Here is a 13,488-nt window from a genome sequence, read left to right on the forward strand (position 1 = left end):
GAGGATGAGAGAGGGATGAGAGAGGGAAGAGAGAGGGATGAGAGAGGGATGAGAGAGGGATGAGAGAGGGATGAGAGAGGGATGACGACACACTGGAACAACAACAGTGAAGAAACCGACGTCAGCTAGGAGAGTGCTCTCTCCCTCTCTCTCTCCCTCCCTCCCCCCCTCTCCCTCCCCCCTCTCTCTCCCTCCCTCTCCCCCTCCCTCTCTCTCCCTCTCTGTCTCTCTCCCTCCCTCCCTCCCTCTCTCCCCCTCCCTCTCCCTCTCTCCCTGCCTCCCTCCCTCCCTCCCTCTCTCTCTCTCCCTCCCTCCCCCCTCTCTCTCCCTCCCTCCCTCCCTCCCTCCCTCTCTCTCTCTCCCTCCCTCCCTCTCTCTCTCCCTCCCTCCCCCCCTCCCTCCCTCTCTCCCTCCCTCCCTCCCTCCCTCCCTCTCTCTCTCTCCCTCCCTCCCCCCCTCTCTCTCCCTCCACCTGTCAGGGACTGAAGGAGGAGCTCCTGATGACTCAACCACACAAGAATGTGGAGGTTTACAGGCCGTTACTTCTTCTATGGTGGCGATCTAGAGTAGAGCGGTAGAGTAGAGTAGAGTAGAGTAGAGTAGAGTAGAGTAGAGTAGAGTAGAGTAGAGTAGAGTACCATAGGGTAGAGCAGAGCAGAGTAGAGCAGAGTAGAGCCCAGTAGAGTAGAGTAGAGTAGAGTAGAGCCCAGCAGAGTAGAGTAGAGTAGAGTAGAGTAGAGTAGAGTAGAGTAGAGTAGAGTAGAGTAGAGCCCAGTAGAGTAGAGTAGAGTAGAGTAGAGTAGAGTAGAGTAGAGCCCAGTAGAGTAGAGTAGAGTAGAGTAGAGCAGAGCAGAGTAGAGCAGAGTAGAGCCCAGTAGAGTAGAGTAGAGTAGAGTAGAGCCCAGCAGAGTAGAGTAGAGCCCAGTAGAGTAGAGTAGAGTAGAGTAGAGTAGAGTAGAGTAGAGCCCAGCAGAGTAGAGTAGAGTAGAGTAGAGTAGAGTAGAGCCCAGTAGAGTAGAGTAGAGTAGAGTAGAGCCCAGCAGAGTAGAGTAGAGCCCAGTAGAGTAGAGTAGAGTAGAGTAGAGCAGAGCAGAGTAGAGCAGAGTAGAGCCCAGTAGAGTAGAGTAGAGTAGAGTAGAGCCCAGCAGAGTAGAGTAGAGCCCAGTAGAGTAGAGTAGAGTAGAGTAGAGTAGAGTAGAGTAGAGCCCAGCAGAGTAGAGTAGAGTAGAGTAGAGTAGAGTAGAGCCCAGTAGAGTAGAGTAGAGTAGAGTAGAGCCCAGCAGAGTAGAGTAGAGCCCAGTAGAGTAGAGTAGAGTAGAGTAGAGTAGAGTAGAGTAGAGCAGAGTAGAGTAGAGTAGAGCCCAGTAGAGTAGAGCTCCCCAGAGGTCCGGTGGTCCGGAGCCTCCTGCCATGTTCCTGCAGCGCCGGGTTCATGTGGGGCAGAACCAGGATTCCTCTGCTGGCCGGGTTCCCGGTTCGGCCCCGATATGGTCCTGTTGGTTCTCCACCCTGCTCTGGGCTCCGTCACTCTCATCTATCACAGTTTCACTCCGTCACTCGCATCTATCAGAGTCTCACTCCTTCACTCTCATCTATCACTGTCTCACTCCTTCACTCTCATCTATCACAGTTTCACTCCTTCACTCTCATTTCTCAGAGTTTCACTCCGTCACTCTCATCTCTCAGACCTCAGGCGGTTCTGAGTCGTGGCGGACGAGGGCGGTACTTTCTCCAGAGGCGTCGTTCACCAGGGAGCAGATCGTTTAGGAGGAGAACGATTCAGTGAGAACCTTGTACTTTACTCTGCTAAATACTTGGTGACTGTGAGGAACCACAGGGAACAACATGCTGATGTTCTAACACAAGAGAACCGATTGTTCATTGGGAATTCAGTCATATGAGGCTTTAAGCAGAGGAACATAGTTCTCTGTTCTTCAATGGTCTCAAAACAGGATATTCTTCACCCTTTCACAGATACTGGTTCTTCACCCTTTCACAGATACTGGTTCTTCACCCTTTCACAGATACTGGTTCTTCACCCTTTCACAGATACTGGTTCTTCACCCTTTCAGATACTGGTTCTTCACCCTTTCACAGATACTGGTTCTTCACCCTTTCAGATACTGGTTCTTCACCCTTTCAGAAACTGGTTCTTCACCCTTTCACAGATACTGGTTCTTCACCCTTTCACAGATACTGGTTCTTCACCCTTTCACAGATACTGGTTCTTCACCCTTTCAGATACTGGTTCTTCACCCTTTCAGATACTGGCTCTTCACCCTTTCACAGATACTGGTTCTTCACCGTTTCACAGATACTGGTTCTTCACCGTTTCACAGATACTGGTTCTTCACCCTTTCAGATACTGGCTCTTCACCCTCTCACAGATACTGGTTCTTCACCCTTTCAGATACTGGTTCTTCACCCTTTCACAGATACTGGTTCTTCACCCTCTCACAGATACTGGTTCTTCACCGTCTCACAGCCTTGGAGGACAACCGTCTCCACGAGAGGAAATATTTTCAGGAATGTAAAAAGGACAAATGGCGTCGCGGTGCAGAAACCGTGAGGACAAATAAAGACTTCAAACTCTTTCGTCTCCCGGAGGCCAGTCGGCCAATCAGGAGGAGCCACAGCACATCCTCTCTCTCTCTCTCTCTCTCTCTCTCTCTCTCTCTCTCTCCATCCTCCTCCAGCCGACAATCAGTCCGGCTGCAGACGTCCTCAAAAATAGCCTGATGTCCCTGCCGGGGTCATCAGGGGAAGGATGTGGCGGCAGAGGAGGTGAGGAATGTGTGTTTCTGTGCTGACGGGCGTCCTGTGCCTCTACTTGTACTTGTACTTGTACCAGCGGCGCTCGCTGGACTTTGACAAGGAACCATAAACAGTCGGCCACAGCTGACGTTTGCTTTTCTTATCGTCCGCCCCCGCCGCTGCAGAAACACGGCTAAACGTGCGTTTTGGGAAACGTGTGCAGCAGATCTATATTTGGCTGCAGAATGTGACACCGAGGCTGCGGAGGTGGAACTCGTCAGGATGAATAAACGTCTGGACTCCATCTCGCTTCTTGAAATGACACAAGCAAATGAAACAAACAGCCGTTGTCTTGACATTTCAAAGTGTTTGTGTGTGAAACATCAAAGCCGAGGTCCGTGTGTCACGGACACAAAGGGAAAAAATGCTGATTTCTGTAACTGCCGGTTGTTTCTTCACCCCGGGTCTCCGTGAATCACCGTTGCTCCAAAGCTTCAACAATCCTGCTTCAGCGAGTCTCGCCCACAACGCTGCCACACAAACGCTGCCATAATTGGTAAAACCTGTTTTCCCGCAGCTCATTTATTACAACATGTAAAAACAGAAAACCTCTCTTTGTCTCCTCTCGGAGCCAAACAATATTTTCTCCCGTATAAAAGCCGACATACGTACGAGGCCCGTGTCCAGCTGGCCGGCGTAAAGCGGGATTATTTAAGTTTATTGAGCCGAAGGACGTTAAGTCCAAGAAGACTTTGAGTAAAACCTGAGCTATGAGCGGCATGTTAAGAATTTTAATTAGATCCAGGATATTTCTCAAGCCAACACTCTAAAGCTACCATCAAACTATGGACCATACTCTACTTCCCTCTTTCAACAAGCTCATGCCTGATGGAGAAATGTGATGTTACAAAAACAGCCCACAAAGTTATTGATGTTGATTAAAACAATAAATGTAAAGATCCAATAATGGGGACTGGGCCTCTGGTCAGACGGACATGAAGGTGAGGAAGTTTCTCACATTTTAACCGTCTGGGCCGTCATTTAGCGCCGGATCGCCACATTATGCTTCATTTGATTCACAGGAAAATCCTCATTTGCAGTGAGAAACACAAACACTGCATGACTTGTTTGAATCAATTAAAGTACGACGTAATGACGTAAAATACAGTGAAAAACACTGTTGGTTTTAAACCTCACATGTTTTTACTACAACGTCGTCAAACACTTTCCACACAAATCGTTTATCAGCTCCTCGTTTCGTATCTTTTATAAAACGGCACTTTAAAGACGACTGCAGCTCACGATTCCGTCGTTTCAGAGACAATAAAGACCTTCTATTCTATCGTCGTCTGGTCAAAACACACGACTCCGCGGCACGTTTGGGTGAATCAGAGTCTACAATCAGAGTCTACAATCAGAGAATCTATAATCAGAGAATCTATAATCAGAGTCTACAATCAGAGTCTACAATCAGAGTCTACAATCAGAGAATCTATAATCAGAGTCTACAATCAGAGTCTACAATCAGAGAATCTATAATCAGAGTCTACAATCAGAGTCTACAATCAGAGAATCTACAATCAGAGTCTACAATCAGAGAATCTACAATCAGAGTCTACAATCAGAGAATCTATAATCAGAGTCTACAATCAGTCTACAATCAGAGAATCTACAATCAGAGTCTACAATCAGAGAATCTATAATCAGAGTCTACAATCAGTCTACAATCAGAGAATCTATAACCAGAGTCTACAATCAGAGTCTACAATCAGAGAATCTATAATCAGAGTCTACAATCAGAGTCTACAATCAGAGTCTACAATCAGAGAATCTATAATCAGAGTCTACAATCAGAGTCTACAATCAGAGTCTACAATCAGAGTCTACAATCAGAGAATCTATAATCAGAGTCTACAATCAGAGTCTACAATCAGAGTCTACAATCAGAATCTATAATCAGAGTCTACACTCAGAGAGTCTACACTCAGAGAGTCTACAATCAGAGTCTACAATCAGAGTCTACAATCAGAGAATCTATAATCAGAGTCTACAATGAGAGAGTCTACAATGAGAGAGTCTACAATCAGAGTCTACAATGAGAGAGTCTACAATCAGAGTCTACAACCAGAGAGTCTACAATCAGAGGGTCTACAATTAGAGGCCCATCCAGGAGCACAGACCGTCCAGGAGCACAGACCGTGTGAACAAATCCACGGTTCCATTCCGACGGTCTTCAGACTGTCACAGACGATTCACTACATTCAGATAATCAAACGAGGCTCCAGCCCCCCGTCCCCCGTCCTCCGTCCAGCTCACATGGAGGACAGAGCAAGTGTCCAGGTGAGACGTCAGAACCAGGCGCCAGGAGAACCTTCCAGCCGGCCCAGGACTAAACCGGATCTTATCTGGACTAGAGGCCAGTAGAGACTTGATGTCCGTCAGGAGAACTGGGACTATGGTGATGAAAGTGTAGAGAGACAGACAGGAGACTGACCGTCTCACCTTCTGAAGACAGCTGAGTTACTCCTGTTGTCCTGGAGACCAGGAGGAGCTCGGCGCCACAACATGACCAAGAGGCCACATGGTATCAGATCCTGGAGTCCAGCTGGTCCACATCCCACATTTCAGTATTCAGGAACTTTGTCCTCAATCGTCCCTCTCAGAGACAGACCGGTCAAAGCTCTGCTGGACTTCACCACTCGCTGCTCAAAGCAGCAGTGAAGGGCCGACGTGGTCCAAACTGGTCCACCGAGGGTTTTGTTGAGTTTCGGTCACGTGGGAGGAACTTTGGCCTTTTGGCCTCCAGCCGGTCTGGTCGGAGCAGAAACCAGGACTGGACCACCAACGGGGACGGGGGACGAGGACCGGGGCTCCTGAAGGACGGGGGCTGGCACCGCGCCACGTCAAACGCTGTCGTAGTCAATGATTACAGAGTCAACAGAGTCAACAAGACACGGTGAGGTCAGACTGACTGTTTACAGACTGACTGTCCACAGACGGACTGGATCACAGACCGACTGTCCACAGACTGACTGTCCACAGATGGACTGGATCACATAACGACTGTCCACAGACCGACTGTCCACAGGCTGACTGTCCACAGATGGACTGGATCACATAACGACTGTCCACAGATGGACTGTCCACAGACCGACTGTCCACAGACCGACTGTCCACAGACCGACTGTATCACAGACCGACTGTATCACAGACGGACTGTCCACAGACCGACTGTCCACAGACCGACTGGATCACAGACGGACTGGATCACAGACCGACTGTATCACAGACCGACTGTCCACAGACCGACTGTCCACAGACCGACTGTATCACAGAACGACTGTATCACAGAACGACTGTCCACAGACCGACTGTCCACAGACCGACTGTCCACAGACCGACTGTTTCACAGACCGACTGTATCACAGACGGACTGTCCACAGACCGACTGTCCACAGACCGACTGTATCACAGACCGACTGTTCACAGACCGACTGTCCACAGACCGACTGTCCACAGACGGACTGGATCACAACAACAGTGAAATAGAAGAGAGTGAACATCAAAAGCAGGTTCTGCATGTTGTTCATAGTGAACCTGGTGTTCAGACGATAAGGAACAAACACTTTGAACTGGATTTGACTGGCGGCTCACAAACTGAACAACCGGCGGCACCGAGGAGGTTCAACGACACAAACGACGGCATGAAACATCTGATCCAGGGTCAGTTCTGCCGGACCGTGAAGGTCCAGGACCATGAGAGTCTCACCACGACGTGTTCAGCAGCTTCGTTAGAAACAACAACGCTCCGGCATGAAAAGCAAAGTTTAAACTGCGAGACACGCCGAGGACGTTTGGACATATTTGGCCATAAAAGCCACAGGTGGTGAAAGAATGTTTCACCTCATCAGAACAGACGCTGGTCTGAAGGGAGACGAGAATTCCTGACGGCCCCTTTTGCTCCGTGAGCCAAAAAATAAAAAAGAGAGTAAGAGTTCTGTTAAATGACGTTCTGAGAGGATTATTTCAACCTGCCAGGTAAAAGTGTGACGGTCAGACGATTATATCACATCTCTACACCGTCCAGCCTCACTTCGTCTGATAGAAACACCCTGAAGTCTTTCTTGTCTTTTTTTTAACGTCCGTTGATATAAAAACTTCACGGACTGAAGTTTGGAGGAAAAGCAATGCTAAATGAAGAGAACGGAAGGGAAACGGCTGATAAGTGTGCTAAATAACCACAGTAAGCTCATTTTAACATGTTGAACTGACGGCAGAATATTCAGATTTACTCGATAGTACCAGGGGTTTACTCACGTCGACGTGCAATTCTGCGTTCATTGATTTCGTGGATGATGAGATTTTAATTTAAACGTCTAAAACCTGCATGTTCTGGTGAGAAACGACACGTTGTTGTTGTTGTTCACAGGATTAAACTGAGTTTCCCATCGACTCTTCGTCGTCTGGATCCGCCGGGGAAAGCAACGTTCCAGAAGAAACGATCAACGAGGCTCGTTTGAAGGAAACGACTGACAAACGACACAAACTGTGACGTATGACGCATCAAGCTCCGCCTCCTCCTCTTCCTCCACCTTCACAGTAATGCTCATGTATTGTCTGCATAAGTGGACGTTCTGTCATCGTTCTCCGACACAGGAAACGAAACACCCACTTTGTGACGCCAATTAGAAAAAGGTTCCAACAAAGAGTGAATAAAGGTGTTTTAATCTGCGACACAACAAACTATTAAACTGTGTTACACCTTGATTAAAACTGCGAGGATTTGAATTCTGTACTGTTGAATCTTCAAAAGGTTCAAGAGGGCAATACTTTTGGGCAGGAGTTTTATTTTGAAGAGGCTGGTCAAACGTTTAAGACCTTTAAGAGACGAAATGTGTCCAGAATGTCGATTCCAAGTCGTTTCCTGTCAAACTGTCAAACCTCCTGAAGACACAAAGTCTCACCGTCTCTCATTTGTGAGTCCATGTTTTGTTCCAAACTAAAACCGTCATCAAAGAATCAAAGACCATCAAAATAAAGCAGGAGTTTAATACTTTATCTCTTTTTAAAGTTTTGCTTCCATCAACGTCACAACGAAGTCAGAGATTTAGTCAAATATTTACTTATATTTAATCTCTTTACTCTGAGTTAACAATAGATGCTTTGTCTTTGAATTAACATCAAAGCATTTCAAAGGAAGGACAATATTTATGGTCCATAAAGATAAAACAAACAAACCAGCAACATTACAGTCAAAGTGGGGACAATAATGTCTCCAGCGAGGACAGCAGGTCTTACCTTGGTTATGAGCAGCGGCTCTCGGTGCTCCAGACCTCCTCTGAGGGTGAAGCCCCACGGGGCACCACCGGACAGGAACACCTCCACCAGCCTCCAGCTGTCCACGTCCCTGGGCCTCTGGTCCACGTCTCTGGTCCTCTGATCCACGTCCCTGGTCCTCTGGTCCATGTCTCTAGTCCTTTGGTCCATGTCTCTGGGCCTTTGGTCCACATCCCTGGTCCTGTGGTCCATGTCCCTGGTCCTGTGGTCCACGTCTCTAGTCCTGTGGTCCACGTCTCTTGTCCTCTGGTCCACGTCCCTGGTTCTGTGGTCCACGTCCCTTGTCCTCTGGTCCACGTCTCTTGTTCTGTGGTCCACGTCTCTAGTCCTCTGGTCCACGTCCCTGGTTCTGTGGTCCACGTCTCTTGTCCTGTGGTCCACGTCTCTTGTCCTCTGGTCCACGTCGCAGGTCCTATGATCAACGTCTCTGGTCCTCTGGTCCACGTCTCCTGATCTTTGCCAGAAGAAGTGTGTCTCTGTACCGTGTGGAACTTGTCTGTGTCCCCCGTCGTCCATCGTCCTGGTTGGAAAGTAAAGAAGGACAAAGGTTAAATCACGTCCGACACGCAACCTGCTTCATTAAGTTGATTTATTGATTCAACACCAGATCGTTGTCCTGTACTGAACGGTTTGTCCATCGTATTCTGGACGGCTGGACGGTTTGTCCATCGTATTCTGGACGGCTGGACGGTTTGTCCATCGTATTCTGGACAGCTTGTCTATCGCATTCTGGACGGCTTGTCCATCGTATTCTGGACGGTTTGTCCATCGTATTCTGGACGGCTGGACAGTTTGTCCATCATATTCTGGACAGCTGGACGGTTTGTCCATCATATTCTGGATGGCTGGACGGTTTGTCCATCGTATTCTGGACGGTTTGTCCATCGTATTCTGGACGGTTTGTCCATCGTATTCTGGACGGCTGGACGGTTTGTCCATCATATTCTGGACAGCTGGACGGTTTGTCCATCATATTCTGGACAGCTTGTCTATCGTATTCTGGATGGTTTGTCCATCGTATTCTGGACGGCTGGACGGTTTGTCCATCATATTCTGGACAGCTGGACGGTTTGTCCATCATATTCTGGACAGCTGGACGGTTTGTCCATCATATTCTGGACAGCTTGTCTATCGTATTCTGGACGGTGTGTCCATCGTATTCTGGACGGCTGGACGGTTTGTCCATCGTATTCTGGACGGTTTGTCCATCGTATTCTGGACGGCTGGACGGAGACGTCTCGTCCCGTCACATCCTTCTAACCTTTTCAGACAGACGTGTCCCACAAGGACACAGATTCTAACGGTTTTTCCTGCAAGACTCATCGACTGTGGGGTTTTTTATAGAACTATACTTGATGAGTATAAAGTTTTACATTTATGTCTAAACGACATTTTGACTTCTTCTTCAAGAACCTGAACTCAAACCAAAACCTGTCATTTCTGCTAATGAACAGATTAAACGCTGAACTTGAGGTAGTTTGATTACAATACGACAGGAAGTTCCTGCTCACCATGAAACTAGAAGATCAACAACCATGAACCGTAAACAAACGACTTTGTGCTTTTAAAGTAAATGGAAGCTTTTAAATTCAGAAAAAAAAAGTTTATTTCAGGTTTTTCATTGATAAACCTGCTCACGCTATAATGTCAAGACTTTTCTGACGGTGTGGAATCAAACTACCAACTTTAAATAATCATCAGTCCTGGACAGCGAGCAAAGGTACAAACTACAGACGCTTTTATTTTACTAGTATATAATGACCAGTGTGAATATTTCTGTGTATTGACAGTCCGTCTTCTGGTACCAATACTGGATTTCAACAATATTTACAGAGACGTTTGTAGTATTTCTAAAACGTTTAAGCTAAACGACGGTTGTTTTTCCCCCGTTGAGGAATTTAAAGGCGTCAATGTGTGAAAGTGAGGATTTCTTCTATAGAACCAGACGTTTAGTCACAAAGTTCTATTGGTAGAAACTTTTCGTAATAAACACCTGTTGTGGTGAGGTCGTCATATATGATGGAATAAAGTATATATAGGAGAATAAAGTATATATAGGAGAGAATAAAGTATGGGAGAATAAAGTATATATAGGAGAATAAAGTATATATGATGGAATAAAGTATATATAGGAGAATAAAGTATATATGAGAGAATAAAGTATATATGATGGAATAAAGTATATAAATATGACAGAATAAAGTATATATATAAGAGAATAAAGTGTATATATGACAGAATAAAGTATATATATGACAGAATAAAGTATATATGACAGAATAAAGTATATATGAGAGAACAAAGTAGAGAATAAAGTATATATATGAGTGAATAAAGTATATATATATGACAGAATAAAGTATATATGAGAGAATAAAGTATATATAAGAGAATAAAGTATATATATATGACAGAATAAAGTATATAAATATGACAGAATAAAGTATATATATAAGAGAATAAAGTGTATATATGACAGAATAAAGTATATATATGACAGAATAAAGTATATATGACAGAATAAAGTATATATGAGATAATAAAGTAGAGAATAAAGTATATATATAAGAGAATAAAGTATATATGAGAGAATAAAGTATACATGAGAGAATAAAGTATACATGAGAGAATAAAGTATATATGAGAGAATAAAGTAGAGAATAAAGTATATATATAAGAGAATAAAGTATATATGACAGAATAAAGTATATATGAGAGAATAAAGTAGAGAATAAAGTATATATATAAGAGAATAAAGTATATATGAGAGAATAAAGTATAGATGAGAGAATAAAGTAGAGAATAAAGTATATATATAAGAGAATAAAGTATATATATGAAGAATAACGCGGTGGAGCAACAATAGAACTAATAATCTTCACGATCGTCGCTGAGAGGAAACGAGCGACATTCAGACTCTTTCAGCAGAAACTTTCTCTCCACGTTGACTTTTACATGAAAACAGCGGAGGAGCAGCTCGCGGCCGGTGCTACCTGGAGGCCGGTGTTACCTGGAGGCCGGTGCTACCTGGAGGCCGGTCCTACCTGGAGGCCGGTGCTACCTGGAGGCCGGTCCTACCTGGAGGCGGCGAGGCGGCGGAGCTCCGGCGGGCTGGCAGGCGCGGGTCTCCCGGTTCTCGCTACACATTCTTCATCTCCTGTCAGCGGGTCCTTCGCCTCCGAGCCCCCCGCTGCTTCTCCCGCTGGACCCGGGTTTCGTCCGGCTGTTCAGCCGCGGAGCGAAGCGGCGGCGGCTCGCTCCTGCTCCCGGGTCATGATCCACAGCCAGCGGCTCCGACAAGTGACTCTCCCCCGGGGAGGTGAGGCGAGCTAGGCTAAACTAGCTCCGTGACTCCTCCGGACAAACAGGCGCGACAAGTGGCCGAGCCGCGGCTCAGTGCTGCCATCTAGCGGCGGCCGGGAGCGGAAACACGACCGGCGCGGAGGTTTAAGACGTTAACGAGTCTGGAACAGATCGTTTCTCTCTCGTCCTCGTGAGGAAGCAGGTGCGACTCCTCACTGCTGCTCACCTGGGCTAGCTGTTAGCTTAGCCACTTAGCCGGAAGATCGAAGCGGAGCTCTCCGTTTCCATGGTTTCTCTTCTTTACCTGCGTACTTATCTGTGTGTTTGAGATGTAAAATATGTTGTGAGATGTGAGACTTTTCGTCCTGTTTTTTTTTTTTTTTTAAATAACTGTACTGTTGTGTATATATAGGTGTAGTTCAAATAAATAAATAATTAAACGATAAAGTTTCTATGGTTTCCATGGCAATTCGTACGGGTGGGCAGCAGGGTCAAACCACTACGCTTTCGCGGAAGGAGAGGCGCAGCGAGAGCTACGTCATCAGCCGGGTCTCGTTTCTCGCGCACAACCAGGAAGTATGCGTTCAACAAGTAAACAAAGGAGTAACAACTGCCCCCCCCCCCCCCCCCCCTTTATTAATAACATCCTCTGAAGGAGAAATCACTGCAATTGTAATGAAGACAAAATAAAACGATATGATAAAATAAGCAATTTGTGAATTTTGTTTCAAGTTTCTCCGAATAATCTTTAGCTGGAAGTTTTATTTTCTTTCATTTGGTAATGCTTTTTTTTTTTTAAAGAAACCAGTATATGTGCATAATATCCTCATGCTGTAAAGAAATAAATGTTCATAGCATAATGAAACATCACTTTATTGATTTTTATCGTCATTTCATCACCTCATCATCCGAATCTTTGGCCACTTTAACTAAAAACATCTAGTTTTATACGTGATTTTTTTCCTGTCAATTGACTTCAACTGTGAGTGTCCAGCCTCATAAAACCTCATATTCCTCATAAACCTCATAAACCTCATCAGCCACGAGTCGTTTCCACAAGTTTATCAAGTTCCTTCCTTTAAGTTTCTTCTACATCAGCAGAGGAAGAGAAAACGTCTCGCACTCAAGTTTATATCAGGAAAATGTTCATAGAATCTCATTTAACAATAAAATCTCTTGGACAAAACAACATTTTCCTCTTAACCTGAACTTTGTCACCTTTTGGCCCGAGAACGATCCAAACCGTCTTTAATCGATCATCTATGATACCGTTTATAAAGTAATGTGTAACGTTACTTAAATATAGTATAAACGTAAATATAATATAGTTATTAATTCCGTGGTTTGGCCTGAATAAACATTACAAGCTTCAGTCTTCAGGAGAAAAATAATGCGATTAATCGCAATTACAGAAAATCTTGCCATTAATTAGTTAAAAAAAAATGTTTAATGGGTTGACAGGACTAGTTTAGCAAAATTCAAAGTTTTAGAAATATAAACACAAGTCTGTGGGACTAAAAACTAACTATAAACATTATGAACCCAGAAATCGATGTTATTTTTTAAAAAAGACACGCAGTTCTACTGATCAAGATCAAAAACCTTCTATTTATTTGATGACGAGTCACAGAATCACTGGGTTTATAGATCCGCTCTGTTAATCAGTAGCAGCGGATACAAACATGTTTTTACACAAGCGCCGTCAAATAACAACATTCACCTTGAATTAGAAAACCACAAGGAGCTCCGCTAAATTAGAACAAAGTGCATTTTGACTTAGCAAATTCTCACCAACACACTTACCTTCAGTGTTTCTCCTGTCGTATTTAACTCTTAACACATTGTCATGAGGTATAATTACTTTTAACACTTAAAATGTCGACTCGTCTATGAGAACCACATAAGAACTAAAGTGTGGACGAACAGCCGACTACAGCTGCACTTTGTAGTTAAAACATGAAGTTAATCTGAGGGAATCAAATCACGTGATGAAGGTCAGCAAACACAAAAAGTGACAAATCAACAAAAGAGCAGATAAACAAACAGGAGCCACTGAGATCACGAATGTTCAGACAGAAATCAAGGTTGTGAACC

General features: G+C 45.0%; 1 protein-coding gene across 1 annotated transcript in view; it reads right to left on the minus strand.

Moving 5' to 3' along the window:
• LOC308148184 (protein Shroom2-like) overlaps positions 1-11,429 on the minus strand; it is a gene marked incomplete at its 3' end in the record, with an annotated part of 35,900 nt that extends 24,471 nt beyond the window's left edge. The window contains 2 exon segments of the mRNA XM_080521625.1: positions 8,053-8,611; positions 11,170-11,429. Coding sequence (XP_080377751.1) covers positions 8,053-8,607 — 555 coding nt within the window.
• Positions 11,430-13,488: the final 2,059 nt, after the last annotated feature.

The sequence above is a fragment of the Blennius ocellaris genome (genome assembly GCF_963422515.1).
Source record: "Blennius ocellaris genome assembly, contig: SCAFFOLD_218, whole genome shotgun sequence".
NCBI lineage: Eukaryota > Metazoa > Chordata > Actinopteri > Blenniiformes > Blenniidae > Blennius > Blennius ocellaris.